Source organism: Nanorana parkeri, unplaced genomic scaffold (assembly GCF_000935625.1).
Source record: "Nanorana parkeri isolate BGI_ZX_2015 unplaced genomic scaffold, ASM93562v1 scaffold475, whole genome shotgun sequence".
Taxonomy (NCBI): Eukaryota; Metazoa; Chordata; class Amphibia; order Anura; family Dicroglossidae; genus Nanorana; species Nanorana parkeri.
The window spans coordinates 1,141,104-1,160,673 of NW_017306743.1; the positions used below are offsets into that span (position 1 = coordinate 1,141,104).

Consider the following 19,570-nt stretch of genomic DNA (forward strand, 5'->3'; position numbering starts at 1 on the left):
GAGTTAAAAGGAGAACTATGACATGAGTGATTTCCACTCACCTCATAGTTCTAAGCCGACCTGTGACAATGAGACTGTCACAGGTCGGCTCAGTAGATCGGGAGGTGAGAGAACACATACCGGCGTTCGCTCACCTCTCGATCCTGCCACGGCTCTCTGCCGTGTCAGGGGGAGGGGCTGGATTCCCCTCTCCGATCTGCCAGCGCTGACTGGCGGAACGGACGGGGAGGGGGCGGGTACAGCTGGCTCTGCCTCTAGATAGGCAGAGGCAGCTGTCACTCACGCAGCTGGGCGGATCACGTCATCTAAGTCGGGATCCGCTCCAGGTGCGGCGTCTCAGTATACCGCGAGCTGTAGCTCGCGGTATACTGAGCTTAGGGTGACTGGAGGACGCTAGTTTGTGTCCTCCCATTACCCCAAGGAGAACTATGGGGAAAAACACTGACCCCATAGTTCTCCTTTAAAGCTCAAAAATGCATTCAAGTACCTCAACTATTAACAACAATGTATCTTATTTGTGTATCACTCGGCTGTAGATCCTCAAATCATCTCTGAATTGGTGCTGACACTGTCCTTCCTTCTGGAGGGCGACTACTTTTCTTCCATATGGTCCCTATGTGTTGTAAAGTAGTCACCACTCCAAGCTCACTCCCGTGATGGACTACAATCTCACATTTGGTTTACTAACATGCATTGAGATTATAGTCCATCACAGGAGTAAGCTTGGAGCGATGACTACTTTACAACACACACAGGGACCATGGGGGACAAAAGTAGCCCCCCTCCAGAAGGAAGGACAGTGTCAGCACCAATTCAGAGATGATTTGAGGCTCTACAGCCGAGTGATACACATATAAGGTACATTTCTGTTAATGGTTGAGGTAACTGAATGTTTTTAAGATTTAACTCCCGAGTTCAGTGTCACTTTAATAATATGTCGCAGCATACACAGTACTGTGGATGATTTATGGGTTTTGTTATCTATCGTAACCAAATGTTTTTTTATCTAGTGTAGGTGAATGAAATTTAAATTATAACGCCATAAGCAGAAACACACTTCATTTGCAGCAGTTCTATGGCGGCCCCATTTATTCCTAAGCAATACTCATGGCAGCCTACAGCTGTCCAGCACACGGTGAGCGAGCGTTGTCACCCTAGAACAAGAAGTGTGTTACGGTCAGGATCACCAGGGGAAAATAAAGGGGAAAAAAATAACAAATGCAGCCACCACATCGAAGGACTGGTAAACTACATTACACTGCATTATCTTATATTAGGATACACTTAATACAAAACTCACCATGGGCTTCCCAACATGCATTCCTCCCATCTGGTTATGAGGAAGAGGAGGTACTCCAAACTGATTGGGAGGGTACCCTGCAACTAATAGAAACATTCATGCCAATATATATATAAACAATATAAAATGTATTTGGCAAGGGAAATATTTAAAAAAAACACGCTAACATGATTTGATGGCTATTCATTAAACTTCCCAGTTAGTACTACAGCAGTACCTTAAAGCAAAACTACATCCAAAAATAAGTTAAAAATGAAAAGCCCATTAAAAAAGATACAATATTTTAAAAAAAGCAGCTTTAGCTGCAATATTCATGTTCAATATAGAGATTACCCCAGCGCTATTCTTTTTCTAGATGTTCTCTATCTGATGGCCAGCAAAAATAAATCTACTTCCTATGAGCCCCGATTTTACCTGGACCCACCCCCAGCATGTGACTGGACAGTGAAAGAAGACACAGCATAGTGATGAGCTCATCTCTCTGCTTTCTCCCATCAGCATTTGGATGGATTAGCTCCTTGTGCTGCTTCTTTCTCCCACACTCCAGCACTGCTGCAGGAACTGCAATAGGCTACCAGGTCAAATTCAGGTACTTGCACTGCTTGCAATAAAAAGTAAATTTATTGATGACAAATCTGCATTGTTTTGTGTCTTTTACATCTGCCTAGAGTCCAGTTTTAAATATACTATTGCATAGCAGGAGCACACAGCCAGCTAAAATGAACTACTCACCAACAAAAGGCGACGGATTCATTTGGGGTGGACGCTGTTTGGTTGCAACCGAGTAATATTCCACAGCTTTTTTAAATCGTTCGATCTTATCTTCTGTCCTGGACTGTGAAACAAAAACATTCAAATCTTGACATGAATTGTAAAAATCAAAAAGGAGATGCTTCAACTCAGGCAGAGCCAATATTATATGGCTCCAGCAGCCACATCGGCATGCCGTGCGTGGAAGTACCCGGATCAGGAGCCACAATTGAATAGTTTGAATGCAAGTTAAATCTCAATGTTTCTGCTCGTTTATTCACAAACTTGGTGACAATAAAAACACACACCTGAGAATGTCTGAAAATCTCTTTCCCCACTGTGTCCAAATTAGAGGAGTCTTTGATTGTTGCCACATATTCAGAAACGGCTTTTATCACTACATCACACGGAGGTAGGACGAGCTGGTGGGCACGGACCTGAAAGAAGCAGAAAACACATTATATAGTCTGACTGTCAGGCTGTTCTGAACAGGCAAAGCTCTGCCATGTACAGGTAGCTTGCCTGCTCCTACAGTGTAAGTGTATGACTGTAGTGAGGGCATTAGGTTGTGTTCTCCTTCCGCTGGAAAGGTCTGACCTAAATGCTTCAATGGTCTTTGTAACAAACTATATTATAAAAGTGTCAGTACTATATTAACTGGTTGCTGTCCGGCCCATTGTAAATTAAAGGGCAAACTGCAGACACAAAAGTGTTTATGGGCGTTTTTAAACGTCCTTTCCTGCTCCCGAGCGTTTGGCCGGCTATAGAGCTGCCCAATTGCTTGTATGGTGTGGGAAGGATGTGCCCCCCCCCTCCCTCTGCCGCAGCTATCTGGGGCTCCCCTGTCCACTGTTTGGGCCCGGGACCAGCACGTCGGGTCTCCGTGGCTGCATCGAAGGGGAGATGAGCACATTCCACTGACTGATCTTCCCTCCGATCACTGAATGCAGCAGTGATGTGAATTACATCACTTCTGCTTTCAGGCTGTCATTTCTCAAGCTGCTGTAGGAGAAGGTAAAAAAAAGCAGATCTGCGCTTCATTAGCTTATTTGAGGGTCCCTAGGTGACATCAGAGGTCTCCATAAAGGAGGACCTATCACATCCTCTTTGCTATCACTTGGTGGGATTATTAGCCCCCTATGTGATGAGCAATAAAGTTAATTCTTTGAGAAAAAAAAAAGCAAATTTATAAATTAAAAACGCATACAAAAAGGAAAGAAAAAAAAAAAGTTTAAGTCCCCCGCCAACACATACAAACGCAAAACACACGTCGGGTGCGCCTATGTTGCGAAGACAATTAACCACGTTACATATCACTGCAAACGTCAGAGTACGAGCAATATTTCTAGGGCCATCATTAATAGATCACACTAAATTCATGAGTGGGAAAAGCTTTTAAAGCGTTGTCTATGGCCAATTTTCTGTATGTTTTTTTGGTTTTGTTTTTTGCGAGCTTGTGTGCGCACGCAATTTAAGGCTGGACTTGCTTGGTGTCTAAATACCGGACGTTCCCCCATCTTTCATATTTTGGGTAATACATATTTTATTGTATATGTAGGGAAGAGAGTTTTTTCCCCCAAAATTATCTGTACTTTTTTGTTTATATATTGAAATATATAAAGCCCAGTGGTGATGAAATACCACCAAAAAAAAAAACCTCTATCTGTCCCCAATAAAATGATAAATTCATTTTGGTACGGCATTGCATAACTGAACAAATGTCAAAGTACCTCAGCGCTGAATACTGAAAAATGGCCTGGACAGGAAGGGGGTAAAACACCTCGCTCTTCAAATGGTTAAAGATGATAAAGAAGATAAAATTGCTTATAGAAGCTAAAAATACTTGCAATGTGCACCCCAAAAAAAAATGTTTAAGGGCGCGCTGTAGCATTACTGTACATATTATTTCTGCATTATTTGGGCCTCATTCACACTGTCGTACAATACGCTGCGTATAGATGCGCGCAGCTTATTTTTTTCCATATGCAAATAAATGGCTCCATACACATAGCTGCGTATGGAGCCGTATATTTGCGCTGTGTAAAGATGTGCAAAAACAGAATGGACCCGAGATGCGTATTTCTGCGTATTGTATGCACATATACGCGTGTGCGCGCGCACGCACGTACAGTACATTAAAATTTCTATTAAGAATGATGCATTCTGGGATTGCATATAGTGTGCGCGTATACGCAATATACAATTTTGCTCTTGCGTTGTGTTTGCATGAGGCCTTAATAGAAGTGGTAATAAGGCCGGCAAGTGTGAGAAAACATCATTAAAAATCCCCCTTATGTCACGTGCTTGCCACATCTTCCATGGCTTCTCTTCCAGATCATTTTCTGTGCCTGCACTGTGCAAAGAGCGCACGGCAAAAAGCACTTGTCAGATTCGTATACATTCAAGTCGGCTTTCACTAGCAAAAGTTGGTGTGCCGGTGATCAAATGTCAGCATTTGAATAACACTCAGATTACAAAGAAGGAAAGTTAAGACAAAGAACTGTGAGTTGATCACCAGAGTATTACTGACAATACACAAAGGAATGAATCAGCAAATGACCCGCACATTCTGTACAGCTTTCCTATATTTAGCACATTGAAGCTTTATTCTTGTATAACGCATTAAAAAAAAAATATCGATTTGCAAATTATTTAGTCGAAAACTACAATGGACGCCCCTGGTATGAAAATGTAGCAACAGCAGTAAACCTTGTGCTATGCGAGAGTAGTAGCCCAACATATCCTCTGTAAGCTGAAACTCTACCAGTGTTTCTCAACCATTTTCAGTCATGGCATGCTATAAAAGTATACAAAATCTCAAAGCACCCCAGACTAAAATGTTAAAGGATATGAGGTTTTAACATTCCAATATCCGGAGCAGATCCTTATCCTAGAGTGGGGTCTGGGATCGATTTTGAAGGGGGAAAAGACGATGTGGAGTTTTCCCATTCACAGCAGAGTACCCCCCTTCACATTAGAAGTTCTCTTCCCCGAGTCCGCCTGCACCTTAGAAACGCATGGCGCTGCGTGAAAATTTGAGTTGCCCCTGAGCCAGATGGAGAGGACACCCTGGTTGAAAAAGGCTGTTCTACACCCAAGGGGGAGTGTAGGCTTTGTTGACATGACAGTTCTAGCTGTGACTCACACTTAGGCACATGTGGACCACTGCAGAGAGACTGCTGCTCTTGTGAAGAGCACATTGGTCTCTCTCTGCAACACTTCTGTCCAGAAACGGGCTGATATAAGCCCTCATTCACACTGGAATCGGCCGGCATGTACAGCTCCGTGCTGCATGCATGGCCGTATTGCTCCCGGGAAGGACAGGTGCTGCGTGTGATTAGTACACAGCCCCTGTCCTTCTCTATGGGACTACACCGCCCTACACCCTGCACATCCGTGCTGGTGAGCGTACTCGTACGCTGACAGGATGGATCCTGTCTGCATCCAAGCCAGGAAACAGGCACCCGCACTAGAGGTGAGCGTATGGACGGAAAGTCGCATGGAGAAGGACAGGGGCTGCGTACTAAATCACACGTAGCACCTGTCCTTCCCGGGAGCTGCCCGATACGGCAATGCACGCAGCACGGAGCGGTACGTGCCGGCCGTTTCTAGTGTGAATGAGGGCTGAGGGAGTTGGAGCGGCTCTATATATATAAAAATAAACAGTAATACTTTGCACACGGATTGTTACTTTGGGCAGTGTTGGTTTCCCAAGGACCTTTGAGGGACAGTGTCTTAGGATCGGAGGAGCGTGGGCAACAGAGTGCATTAAAACAATCTCTTGGGTCCTCAGTAGCTTTTAGTACTACCTCTTACAAACCTCTACATTGCCACTGTCTCCAGTACCTATAAAAGGAGTTCAGCAGGAGGAACCAGTGGGAGCTGCAGGGTACCCAGGAGTTTGAATCATTCAGAAATATGAATTCCCAGCGGGTGGCTTTAAAGCTTCAGTGTAAGCCAAGGTTTCCTTTAAAGAAGTCTCATAAGCAATGAAAAAAAAAACCAAACTTAACTAGAAGTCTACTGATTCATATTGAAATACTCCTCTCCACGTTTCTATAGAAACATTGAACGATCCTCCTGTAAAGCACCTCTATATCTGCCATTATGGCCTGTCAGCTTCTTTCATGCAAGGAGCCAGATCTGTGGGCCTTCCATGTGTGTAGATAACGTCTACCGATTGCCTTTTGTGACCTTGCATGTGTTTGAAGTAGGGTTGCACCGAGTACTCTTACTCGGCCAAATGCTCCGATGCCTAGCCCGATACTTCGGGTGTCAGGAAGCCGGGTGCCGCGTCATTACACGCTGCCCGGCTTCCTGATTGGCCAGAAAGCCAGCTCCATGCTCTCTCGTCACCTAGTGGCGAGTCATTACAAGCTGCCCGGCTAATCAGGAAGCCAGGTGGCGAGTCATTACACGCCGCTCGGCTTCCTGAATGAGACTTCCGATACTCTGTATCGGCGAGTACCGAAAAAAATTATCGGTACTGGTATCGGGGCATCCCTAGTTTGAAGTAGTGCTCTGACATGCTCCCTCTTCCCCTGCATGTGTAGGGACCGCACTGGTTTTGGACAAGTGCCTGGTGCCAGGGACAAGTGCTGTCAATCAAACCTAATTAATTATTTGCCTCCTGAGCAGCGGTTGAACAGAGGTGTGGGGAGAGGGGCGCTCTGCTGAGCACGTTAGCTCAGCATCCACAACACCCATCAAAATAGGGCATGCACCTTGTCCCCTGGGGGGCCGGAAAAAACTTTGTATGGCGAGAAGATTTATAACTGTGCATGTTGCAGGATCATCCCATTCTACATATGGCAGCTCCTGGCCATTCAGATCCTATTTCTACCTCTGTATGTGCCCCCCAGATACAGATTGCCCAGTGCAGCAAGTAGCGACAGCCTCAGCTACCGGTACATGCACCTTCAAAGCCCCGATCCAACCAATCGGAATGAAAATTAGATAACGCTCGAGTCTCGTGAACTTTCTGAAAAGTATTCTAGATTCCACCTCCAGTTTACAGTATTATATGTTGTCTGATTTTCTTTTATTTAAATGTTGTAAGAAGGAAATGGCAAAAAATATATGAAAGATTATTACCTTCAAAGATGCAAGAGGATGATCTGGTCCCAGCAAGCTCCAGTGAAATGCAGCTAAGTCTTCATCAGGAAGAATATGATTACCTAAAGCAAGATCATATTGCCCATTTTAATATAATAGACTTTTTTTTTTGGTTACAAATCAGGCCAAATGCAAAACACACATACGTTCACAAGAGGCTCGAATGTGAAGAAAACGAAAAAGTTGAAACACGCCACACCCCCTCCTACCCCGCAAAAAGGGAGCCGGCCGCAATGCAGTGCGTTCTGGCCAGAACGCACTGCATCTGGTGTGAATGAACCCTAAAAAAGTCACAAAAAAAACCCAAAACACCTGTTGAACCGCTTGAAGTCTAGTAAGCCTCTAACTTCCTGTGCTCTTTGCCTGCTTATCATTTACAGTGTTCCTAGCTATCTCTGCGCACTACAAACCTAACCCCCTTTTCTTAAGAGGAGAGGTGTTCTTAGAGTATGATGAGTGAGCACTGCCATTCGAGGACAGGAAGCGTGTTACAGGCAGGATCACCAGGTTACAATAAAAGGGGGGGGGGGAACGTTGAATAAAGAAGACTAATGCAGCCCCCACATTTGAGGACTGGTAAGCTGCAACATGTTACATTTTTGTTTCTTGGGTTTACATACGCTTTAAGCAACACAACTTGCTCAACGACCTGCCCCAAGGATAACCAGCACCCTGAGGAGGTCTCATCTCTCCTTCTGTAAGTCGGATCAGATTAACAGCTCTGATAACCATACACTGCTCTGCAGGAGGATCACAGGAGGCTGGTATCAGAACAGAACCCATTACTGATGTCATGTCAAATTATAGAATTAACGTTTTAATGAATATATAACTGGAATAATGGTTCTCATTATAGGGTACTATCATTTTCCGGCTGTCACCTTACCCAAGAGGGCAGCAAAGATGGGGAAAATGCTCATCTTCAGGCCAAGCTGCTTGGCCACTTCCTGCATTAGAAATTGGTTGGTGGTCAGATTCTTCCCATTCCAGCTAAGCTTAAGAGCATGGGAACTGTAGTAGGATGGGATGTTACACAAAGCATATTCAGAGTCATGGGCAATGAGGCCGTGAAAACCGTTCTCCCGGAAAAAGGAAACCACTTCCAGGTGATGATCCTCCAAGCTCTGAAACACCTAAAAAAGAGGAAAGGTCACAAAGTTTATAAAAGTAAAAACACCATAAGCCAAGTGCGTAAATATGTCCCAATAAAAGAACTGAAAACATTCATAGGGAAATGAACTCTGAAGCAACTCAAACTGATCTTACATGAAGGGTGAATGTACTCGGCTACACCCCAGGATTTGTCCACCAGCACAAACTCAAAGCTAGTTGACACAGGCCATCTGTTAGTGTGCCAGTATTTGAAAAGTCCATCTTCTGAAATCAGTCAGAAAATAATCTCATGTTTAAACACCTCGATGCTGACGATATAGAATATTCGTCTTCTAATCCGTACAGGGGCATCATGAAACGGCATGGTGACACCCCCACTGGGACGTCATCACGCACGTGCGTAATGACATCATGCGTGTTTACCTGCCGGTGGCCATCTTGGCAATTCACACCGGGAAAGAGGAGGAGGGGACCTTCACCTGGAGGGATAAGGTATGCCACCGGGTCTCCTCCTCTCTTGTGCAACTGTCAGCCTCTCAGCCCATGACAGAGTGCCGGACTTTTCAGAGGGGGTGACACCAAAATGTCTGTCAGTCATTTTGGTGTCACCTTGCCGCATCCTCCTCGTGATGTCACTGAGTGAGATTTCAGACCATCGTATGACGACGTAGACTAGTTGACCCAAAGCAAACAGCACATGCCCTTGTTGTTTATGTATCAGAACTCTGATTTCCTGTAAGCAAAGTCATCCTAATATTTAGGAATGGTGCCAAATTGGATTTTATGTTACACCAAGCAATTTGTTAAAGTGATATTAAAGTCAAAAGGCTTTTAAGCCATTTCCCCTGCTGATTGAATCGCTTGTAGTGGATGCTGCTCCTTCATGTGTAAAAGTTTTACAGGGTTATTCACAAAAGGGGTGAAGAGTTTGGGGAAGGCAGGAGAAGGGAACAATCTAGGACAAAACAGCTAAACTGGAAAGTGAGTTGAATTGGAGAATGTGTCCAAATCAGCTATGTTGGCCTAGATTGTTCACTTCTCCGGCCTTCTCCAAACTCTTCACGCTTGTGAATAACCCTTTGAGTTTCATGCAGAATCAGCTGGTCCCCCGATATCCTGTTTTAGGGTGGATCCTTTCTCGTGCAGTGTCCTATGGAGCCACCCTTGTGTGCGCTAGTAAGCGGTGTGTCTCTCCACAAACACAGCAAGGTAAGGCACTCCCTCCCTCCTTGCTCCCAGCTTCTCCCTTTTCAAAGCTAGTAGATTGACAGCTGCTGGAGGCTGCTCTGTCCCTTGTGATCTTGTACTGGACAGGAAGGCCAGGGTAGCCAAACTGTGAAACTTGGAGAGTTTAACACTACATTAGGCCACAGATGGGTAGATATGGACTTAAAACTATGTATGGTGTCCTAACACCATGCTATCACACCCAAATCCACCTGTGCCTGCTGCATACATTTGAAGTGGACCTTTCCTCATATCTTTAACCTCTTGCCATCCGCCCGTTAAGAAAAAACGGACGGACGGCTGACTCCTATCTGCGGGTTGCCGTCGCCAGACAACAGGCACCTTTAGAAATGTCTGGTAATGACAATCTACAGACACATCTAGATAATTGCCGGCTTTGTATTCTTTGCATCTTATTTCTCGTTTCTTCCCCAGTCTTCTGACAGTGGCCATGTTTACTAAGGGCAGATGAATATATCTCCCTTTACTTCCTGGAACTCTGGCACATGTGACTAGGACATGTGACCGTGAACATCATCTCAGGGGAGGAAAATGCCTTTCTCTGAGATGAGATTTCCCAGCAATGCTCTGCTGATGTAACCTTCCCAGGATGCAATGCTTTGGCACATTACATCATTTGTGCCAGAACTGGACCAGGAAGTAGATGAGCTCGATTTGTAAGTAAATGAAAAACATGTTTGTTTAGCCAATGAATGTAAGATCATCTTAAATCATCACGATGGTGACATTACTGACCTAATATGTCCACGTGGACATATTAGGCCAATGTCATTGGCCAAATATGGCCATGAGATCACTGATGTCACCAGCATCCCACCCATTTGTTTATGTGCAGTTGAAGGCAGGGAATTCCCTGACTGCTTCCTGCCAGGTATGGATGAGCTCGGGTTCAGTTCAAACCCAAGCTTATCCCTACTCCAGAGGGATGTCCTGCAGTGATCATCCAAGAAATTAGATCAGTGAGACGGCTGTGCGGTTCAGCTGGACTGGGTGAGTTATTTCATTTCTATTGATAGATTAAAGGGAGTGTATTGTATACATCTGGCAAATACAAACTATTCACATGTTATATGTGTTATCTTCAGCCAGCGGGTGGAGATCTTAGCACCAGGACTACTTACAAGGTTATTCACAAAAGGGTGAAAAATTTGGAGAAGGCCTGGAGAAGAACAATCTAGGCCAAAATAGCCGATTCGGAAAACTTCTCCAATTCAGCTCATTTTCCTATTCAGTGATGTTGTCCTAGATTGTTCACTTCTCCAAATTCTTCACCCTTTTGTGAATAACCCCCTTAGTCTTATGAAGATCACATTAGCTCAAACTGAGGAACAGTGACATCCCCTTTATCTTTGCTAAGCTGCCCATACACCTTACAACCATTGCACGACTTTCATTGTGCGATGATTGTAAGGTAATTAAAATTCCGTACGACCTGCCCATCTTGGACAGGCAGATCGTACTTGCGATCATCGCAAGCGGCATGCCGATAATTGCAATGCTGAGTGGGGAATGTGCGCTTACCGGCCTGTGCGGCTCGCGGGATCACCCGCGATTATCGTACGATAATCGGCAGGTGTATGGGCACCTTAAGGCTCAATACAACCTTTCAATCAGAGAGTCTGAAATGAAACAGTTGCTGCTGTGCTCCATCTTCACACTCTGGAAATAATCGTCATGTGCTTTCTTTGTAATACTACTTTTACATATTAATATATTTATAACTATATTTTTAACTGTTACAGTATTTTGAAACATAATCAGGACCAGCAGCCCTGCATTGTACCAGAGGATGGCAAGCGCCTGTCATTATGCAGTGGCAGAGCACCGGCTGAGGACTAAGGTTATTTGTATTTATTTCTGCCACCCCACCAAAGGAGAGATGTATCCATATAGCACAAGGGGGACACCACTCCATGGGTAAATTTAACAGCATTCCCAAGCTGGACTTTAACAAATGGTAAATAATCCTGTGCATTATTATAATACAGGATTTATATAGCGCCAACAGTTTGCACGGCGCTGTTCAATATAAGGAAGACATTACATTCACAATACAATTCAAGACAAGATGGTAAGGAGGGCCCTGCCCCTGAGGGCTTACAATCTGTGCATTTTTCAACCTGTAATTTGCAACCACTCAGCGGGTATCCACTAGTGTTTCTCATCATTAAACCGATTCAGAAGGCAACAAAAGCAGAATCAAGATCTAATGTCCAAGATGAGTAAAATGACATCTCCCTTATTTAAAGCATGCATCGGGGCAATTGAGATCAATAACTTACAAGCTTCCATTGGAATCTACTGCCGGCTTGAAATGACATCTTGAATAATGAACTTTTACTCTTTGCTTAGGTTGATCAATGCGTTTGCAACGTTTTATAAAAGTAAAAACAAATTACAGTTTGCAAGACTTTGATATTAGCAGCCTATTTTATTAAAGGCCACTGGAAAGCACCGCTAAATCTGGACAAGCACAAGCTGATTGCAAATTAAACTGTGTCCTGGCACTTGTCAACACCATCAGCTAATGAGCGTTAGCACAAGCTGCACTGTCACTTGGCCAACGTGTGTGGTGTACATGTGAAAACAAAAAGGTTGCCAGGCTTGTATTAGTTATCTGTGTAAGCAAGCTTTTATTTTTACAGACTGGATGGAAACTGCTATCGGGAAGAGAACGCTATGGGACTGTTTTACTCAGAACACAACACCGATTGCTGGATAAGAGTGGGTAATGAAGGGTGCTGATGGAGGGAATATTATGGAAACACACCTGAAAGGGAAGTTCAATAGTAAAGGGTATGTTCACACCAGCCCACGCATTAACGGGCCATTTTGACTGGTTTTCTATAAAAGTGTATTTTAGTGCATCACAGTCCTGACCTAAAGGATCCCACCTTCCACCCTCTGCAGAACCCTACTTACCGAGATCCTACGGGCACGCTTCTGCTAGAGGTGCACCAAAATAAACATTTTTAAACCAAAATTTTTAAAAATTTAAGGCTGAAACGGTAAATCCTTTTTCTAACCTTTTTACAAAAACTTTTAATTGTTTAACTGTACTGTGGGGGCTTCGGTGAAATGTCAGGAGTCTAAACAGACTCCTGATATTTCCCTTCTAAAATAGAAAGAGATTCAGGACAGAGTTCTCAATAGGGCTGCAACAACTAATCGATTATAATCGATATTGAGAATCGTTGGCAACAATTCTCATCGAGTAGTTTATTTTCGATTAGTTGCCGCAGCTCTGCTCCTCTGTTGTCCTCCCCGCTGGTCCCTTTCAATCCCTGCCTGTATCGGCAGAGGCAGCGGGGACACAGACCACTGCAGCCGATACTAAGCGGGGACAAGATACTGCGATGACTCAGCATTCCCCCGCTGACACCCCCCTTTCCCTTCTCTGCCGGTGTTCTATCAATCCGTCGGACTCGAGTCTGAGGGATTGATAGAACACCGGCGTCAAGTCTCCCATCCGCGGCTGCAAACATTAGCCAGCCTGCTTATGGTTATTTTAAATTGCAATAGCCAATAGCAGGCAGGCTATTGCACCCGCCTCCTGCCAATCAGCAGAGGAGGACCTGAAGAACTTTCTCCTTCAGTTCCCTCCTCTGCTGCAGGCAGTAGGTATGTGCAATAGCCAGCCTGCTATTGCAATTTAAAATATTCAATACCAGGCTGGCTATTGCCCCAAGCCACTGCCTGCTGTGTTGACAAGGCGCGTATAATAATGGCAACACAAGTCGGGTACACCTACACAGCAAAACCATGATTGTGCAACACGTCAGGTATAGCTGCATATAGTTTTATTTTTTTTCCTGATATAGAAAAAAATATTCGCCTACTCGATTATGTAAATAATCGTTAGCTGCAGCCCTAGCCCTCAATCTTTTTCTGCTGCCCCTGGTATAAATGAACAAGAATCCTCTATACTGAGTGTTCCTCTTCATTCATAAATTGTGGATATAGTATGAGTTACTATGCACACAATCATGAATGAACAGGAAGTGATGTAGATCAATTTCCTATTCATTCATAACTGGAAAACAGTAACTCATACTATGTCCAATTATTTACAAACAATCAGATCAGTACGGCTCTCCATTCTGACTCACTGTGAAAGACGACACGTTCATCATTTTGCAAAAAGTGCCATTTTCAGCCAATATGCTTTGGCAGCCGAAATTTCGGTGCATCCCTAGTTTCTGCTATTGTTTACATTCAGTGCCACAATGCCCTTTTGGATGGCCACACCTGCACATTACAGCCCCATAGACTTCCATGGGACAGTCTCCCAGTAAGAAAACAGACGCAGTCAGGAGAGGAAGACTTGCAGCACGGGAGGTCAACAGAGGAGAAGGCCTTGGATCTAGTACAGATCTGCGGAAGAAAAGGGTGGAATAGTTTGGTGGGGGGGTGCACGTTTTCTAAAAGTGCTTTTAATCTTTAAGGCAGGGGCAGACATATTCATATGGCATTCAGAAGCCAGTCTGTCCACACCAGGATTTTTTTTTTTTTTAGGAGCCACCTCCATTGACAACTAGAGAAGACCTCAAAAGTTAAGGAACATTGGCTACCTGGTGCCTAGGACTTGTCCGACCACGCTGGACAACACATTACTACATGCAAGCAGAGCTTAGGAAACCATCCCAGTAAATATGAAGTGAAGCCTATGCAAGCACATCTGCTTTATAAGATCATTCTTCGGTGACAGTATGAAACAAGGTTTATATAAGCAGCTCTACTGACAAATGTGCTGTATCTTCAAGAGTAAACTAGCTCAATAGCCTAAATGCTTAGCAGGCCATTGGTCCCTGGGGACTGAGCTGGAAAGCTCTGGCTCCTAGCCCAAAGCCATACACTGATGAAATAAGCTATTGTCCAGTGCACTACTGGGATAATGGAGTTATCAATAAAGAGTCAAGGAAACTGGGTCAGAGACGCATACTAGCAAAGCATTCTGCAGGCATCTATTTGTACTTGTCCCATTTGAGATCTTTAAGTATAGAAAAAGTTTTGATTTGCAAAATTTTCCTTTGCACGACTAACAAGATTTCACCACCAAGGACAACAGTAACCTTGCAATCAGGCGGTGCGTCCATATAATTTTTAGAAAAATCAATATAGACGGCAATGAAAGTTTCCCAATACATCCATTGCATGTTGGTTGTGGTGTTCAGCTAAGGAGCATGCTGTGCATCATTTCTGCATACTACTGTTACAGTATGGGATGGCAATATAATACTTGAAGATCAGACCTCAAAATTACTCTTCCGGAGAAACAAATTAACATAACCTTGCACTATAGCTACAGTCCGAATTAACTTTGTCCTGTAGCTCTTGGGTCCAGAGTAGCCGTCACGTACATTTCTAGTAGGGCAAATGGGCTAGCAGATCACAGGTTGAAGAGAAGTCATCAGCATTCCTACAATGCTTCACTTTAGTTAGCAAGCCAACATTTCGGGGCCACAGAGGGTCCCCTTCTTCAAGGTATAGTCATTGCAAACTCATGTGACACATTGTGACTGAACCCAAGCTGGTTATTTCACTTTTAATGGAGTGCTGGTGGCTTCCCTTGCAATTATGCTGCACGGCGCCATCCGTTGTGGTCATTACTAGCACCACTTTGTTACCTTGGTCGCCATGCTGTGAGGAGTGTGGCCTTAGAACCCGATCCCTATATGGGCTAGCAAATCAGATGTATCTGTATTCAATCTCCAATCTAATTTGCTACGCTTGACTTTAAAGCCCCCTACTCCAATCACAGAACGCCTTGTATTCTTTGGAGAGAAATAAAGGCATTTTGTGAACGGGCAAGTGGTGAGGAGTGGCGGAGATGTGACTGGAGCAACTCACTTGTCCAGTCGCATACCTCACCTCTCCACGGCACCCATAAACTAAAGGGCTTCATTCATACAATTTCTCCCCTTTATTCTCTTTGCATGGCATTAGCACACCTAGGTGGCACTGATGAGCATAGGAAATTCACACCTGAGCAAAGTGTCCACTGTTCGAAAACGTAGAGGAGTTTCATTTCCGACAGAATTGTTACTTTTCGGCCCCATAAACATCAATAGGAGCCCCTGGTAAAGTGCACTTGCCATGTGATTTTGCACCCAATAATAGTCTCCTCCTCCTCCTAGTAGCAAGCTTTCCATTGGCTAAAACAAAAAGGTTTAAGCTTCAAAAAACAAGCCAAAATACTTCAAAATGGTCTGAATACGCCTATGCGTGAATGGGGCCAAGTCTCTGCGCGCACACCTTTCCACCTGCATTTTAACGGCTTATACATTTTTGTTGTGGCCAATGGTGAAGAAATAACGTATAGGTCTCGAGGAAGGGGGGGGGGTTGTTGTGCACTAAGGGCAGGTTGACAGCATTTTCCGGACCAGATCTAGAATTAAGCGCATTGTGGTTTTTGCCGTTTTCACCATGATTGGAAATTATTTTTTTGCTTAAAATTGTCTTACAGGTGCGTTTTTGATGAGTTCCAGTGCATTCCAGACCAGACAAAATAGGACAAGCAGAATTTTTCTGGTCCAGAACGGACTGCCCTGGTGTGAACAGAGGCCAGAAATAGCATAGGGATACATTAGGATGCATTCAGCTTATATCTGGTTCAATTAAGCTATGAAAAGGAAAGCTAGAAGCGGATTGGTTGCCATGCACAGCTGCTCCAGTATGCATCAGTGGTGCACCTGTCGGTGACAACACTGCTTGCTACTGGACTTCAAATACCAGCTGCACACCCCACTGCTGGAAGTGAGACTATAGAGCACGGGCACTCCAACTGTGATGAAACTACAAATCTCATGCATCTGCCTTTGGGAGTCATACCTGTCAGTCTCACAATGCCTTATGGAACGTGTCATTTTGCTGCACCTGGCGTGCCAAGGTTACCTACCTCTGCTACAGAGGCACACTGTGCACTGGAATGGTGGCCTCAGGCCTACAGTGGCTGCATGCACATAACAGTGACTACGCAGATACCCAACTGAATTTATCCCGTTGCCACCATTGTAGAGGCACCTCTGCTGCATTATGGGTATTTATTTCAATACCCCTCCTCTCACCACATTGACCAATCCAAAGTTCTATAACTGGATTTGGGCCCCCGAGCATTGACCGTGACCTGCAGAGACACAAGTGAAATACCCCAGACTGCACACTCAATGGTCACTCACAACACTTTGTGGCCAATCACAACCTCATCAAATGAGCGCTTCACCAAATACTTTTTTTCAATATTAAAACAGAAAAAGTTTACTCGTACTATATTGCTATAATATCAGGGCTCTCTCCCTCCTCCTGTATTTCCCCGCATACCTCTGGTCTGCTCATCCGGGAAGCAGAGCAGTGTTCAAAGGGCTCAACAGGTCAAGAGTAACTACTGCCAACTTAAAGATCAGACACACAAACTTCTAAAGGGCATTAAACTGGCATTATTCTAAAAATTCTGTTTCAGCTCCCCATACAATTTGTGCATGTACAAAACATGACTTGAACGCAGGTTTAGAGTACCAACCACAGCACAGCAAATGAAAAGATCAACAAGTACTTTGAGATTGCAACACTAAGAATATTAGGCATACAACCTCTAGGTGGCATGAGCTACCGTTTTTTTTTAAATCACCGTATTTTTCAGGTCCATAAGACGCACTTTTTTTCCCTCCAAAAGGAGGGGGGAAATCTGCCTGCGTCTTATGGAGCGAATACCTATCTCCCGACGCCCGGGACATGCAGTTTCGGGCGCCGGGCGAGTAGTTTCTTTTTGTACATTCAGCCCTGTTCCTGACAAGCAGAGCTGAATGTACAGTGGGAGCCGCTGCTCGTTTAATACAAGGGATTGAATTAGATCCCTTGTATTAAATCGAGCGGCATCGATCGTGTCCGCACCCCGCCGTGGTTTTCGGAGTCCCCCGCTCCTCTGGGGGACCATGACCCGTCATGGTCCCCCATAGAGCCCCTTGAGCAGACGAAGAACGTCGTTCTTCGTCTGCTCTGTGTGATTACTGAGACAGCGCCACCTGTCTCAGCGGTCACTACCTGCAGCTTCTGTGACAGAATTTCTGTCACAGAAGTCCTGCGTGCTATCGTCCGGAGCGTCTTATAGACAGCAAAATACAGTAGATTTCGGGTTGCCATACAATTTAAAGTGACACTAAACTCAGGAATTAAATCTTAGAAATTAATTACTTGATAAGCAGCTACGACAAAATCTACTTTAGAGTTAAAGTGACACTAAACTCAGGAGTTAAAGCTCAAAAATACATTCAAGTACCTCAACTAGTAACAATGTGTCTTATTTGTGTATCACTCGGCTGTAGAGCCTCAAATCATCTCTGAATTGGTGCTGACACTGTCCTTCCTTCTGGAGGGGGGCTACTTTTGTTCCCCATGGTCCCTGTGTGTGTTGTAAAGTAGTAAAGTAGTCACCGCTCCAAGCTCACTCCCGGGATGGGCTACAATCTCAATACAAATGAGTAAACTAAACAGGAGATTGTAGTCTATCCCGGGAGTGAACTTGGAGGGGTGTTTAGTGTCAAAATGTACGTAAAGGCAAAACGTTGTTTTTAGGTATTGGATAGAATGAGAAAGGGCAAGATCTTCTGCCAAGCTTTTAACCCTGTGTGCGCCACTGCTGATATTCACTGAAGGCAATTCTAAAAACTGTCAGGAGACGGCAGACATGCAACAGGAGATGGTCAAAGACCACGGGCATGCTACATGGGATGGTCAGAGACTGTGGACATGCAGTAGGAATTGTTGCAGACCAAGGACATCCTTCAGGAGATAGTTATAGAATTAGGTCATGCTTTAGGAGACCATCATAGTCGGGGAACATGCTTCAGGAGATTGTCAAACTGGGGACATACTCCCCAACTACACTCAGACTGGAGACCGCGGCAGACCGGGGGAGTGCTACGGGAGACCGCGGCGGACCGGGGGCGTGCTACGGGAGACCGCGGCGGACCGGGGGCGTGCTACGGGAGACCGCGGCGGAGAGATCGTAATAGACAAGGCATATGTTTCAGGAGTCCATCATAGCTGGCGTTGGGAAAACTTCCTCTCATTTCTTGTTGCATCCCCATGACAGGAAGTGAAGGCCAATCTCCCGAGCAGGGCACAGACAACAAAAAATATACTGCCATTGTTTCTCATCCGTCCCCGTTCCATCCACAGAGAATGTGGCTCTATTGTACATACACTTACGCCATTCCTTCCATGATGCACCACGCAGGATGGCCCCCGATCACACCCAAGTGTCCTGTCCACAACGCTCGGTGAGAAGAGCCCCTTCACTCTGAGCGCTGCCTCATTCACACCCGAGCGTCGGGTAACTTGTCCTAAAAATATACATGAGCTTTTTTTTTGTGTGTGCATGTTTTTGGCCCCACAGACTTCAATGGAAGAAGGCACGCTTCTGCACACAGCAACCGTCTCCTCCTCCTAGCAACCCACTTTACCATTGCCCAAAACGTAAACACTGGGACCTCATTCACACTTGCCATGCACATGCCACGCGTTTTGCCATGCATCAGCGGATTCATTTCAACGGGCAGCAAAGAAGCCTCAGCTTGAGCCACTTTTGGGGTGACATCAAATAATGCAACAGGGCACAGCAAGCGTAAGCGGGGGCCTTGCAATCATCTGGTACTGGGGTGCAGGTTTTGCGGAGCACTGTCCTGATGACTTGGCCCTGTCCAGGATGGGTGGGGGAGAGGGGGTACACAGGCTGCCTTCACATACACCCACAGAGGGCACACCGCACTCTCCCGGTTACCTTGACTCTGAATCGGATCATGGCCAGGCGAATGCAGTGCGCCAGGCAGGCGGGCGGCAGGAACCAGGCCCGGGGGGGCGGGGTGCCCAAGTTCTTGTAGTAGTTGTCACCCTCCTCCTTCTCCTCTGCCGGGCTCCGGGTACATTTACATTTCAAGCAGAACCACAGTTGTATTTTCAATGCAAAAAGCCTGCCATGGCCAGTTAAAGCTAATCAAAATATACACACTTGCAGCGGGGGCCGGGAAAGGGTTACATGCTGATTAA

General features: G+C 45.1%; 1 protein-coding gene across 1 annotated transcript in view; it reads right to left on the reverse strand.

Moving 5' to 3' along the window:
- The window catches only part of FAM120C (family with sequence similarity 120C), a gene marked incomplete at its 5' end in the record, with an annotated part of 36,265 nt that extends 16,771 nt beyond the window's left edge, over positions 1 to 19,494 (reverse strand). The window contains 6 exons of the mRNA XM_018560703.1: positions 1,301 to 1,377; positions 2,033 to 2,135; positions 2,359 to 2,487; positions 7,145 to 7,227; positions 8,052 to 8,298; positions 19,305 to 19,494. Coding sequence (XP_018416205.1) covers positions 1,301 to 1,377; positions 2,033 to 2,135; positions 2,359 to 2,487; positions 7,145 to 7,227; positions 8,052 to 8,298; positions 19,305 to 19,494 — 829 coding nt within the window. The remainder of the gene's footprint in view (positions 1 to 1,300; positions 1,378 to 2,032; positions 2,136 to 2,358; positions 2,488 to 7,144; positions 7,228 to 8,051; positions 8,299 to 19,304) is intronic.
- Between the last annotated feature and the right edge of the window lie 76 nt (positions 19,495 to 19,570).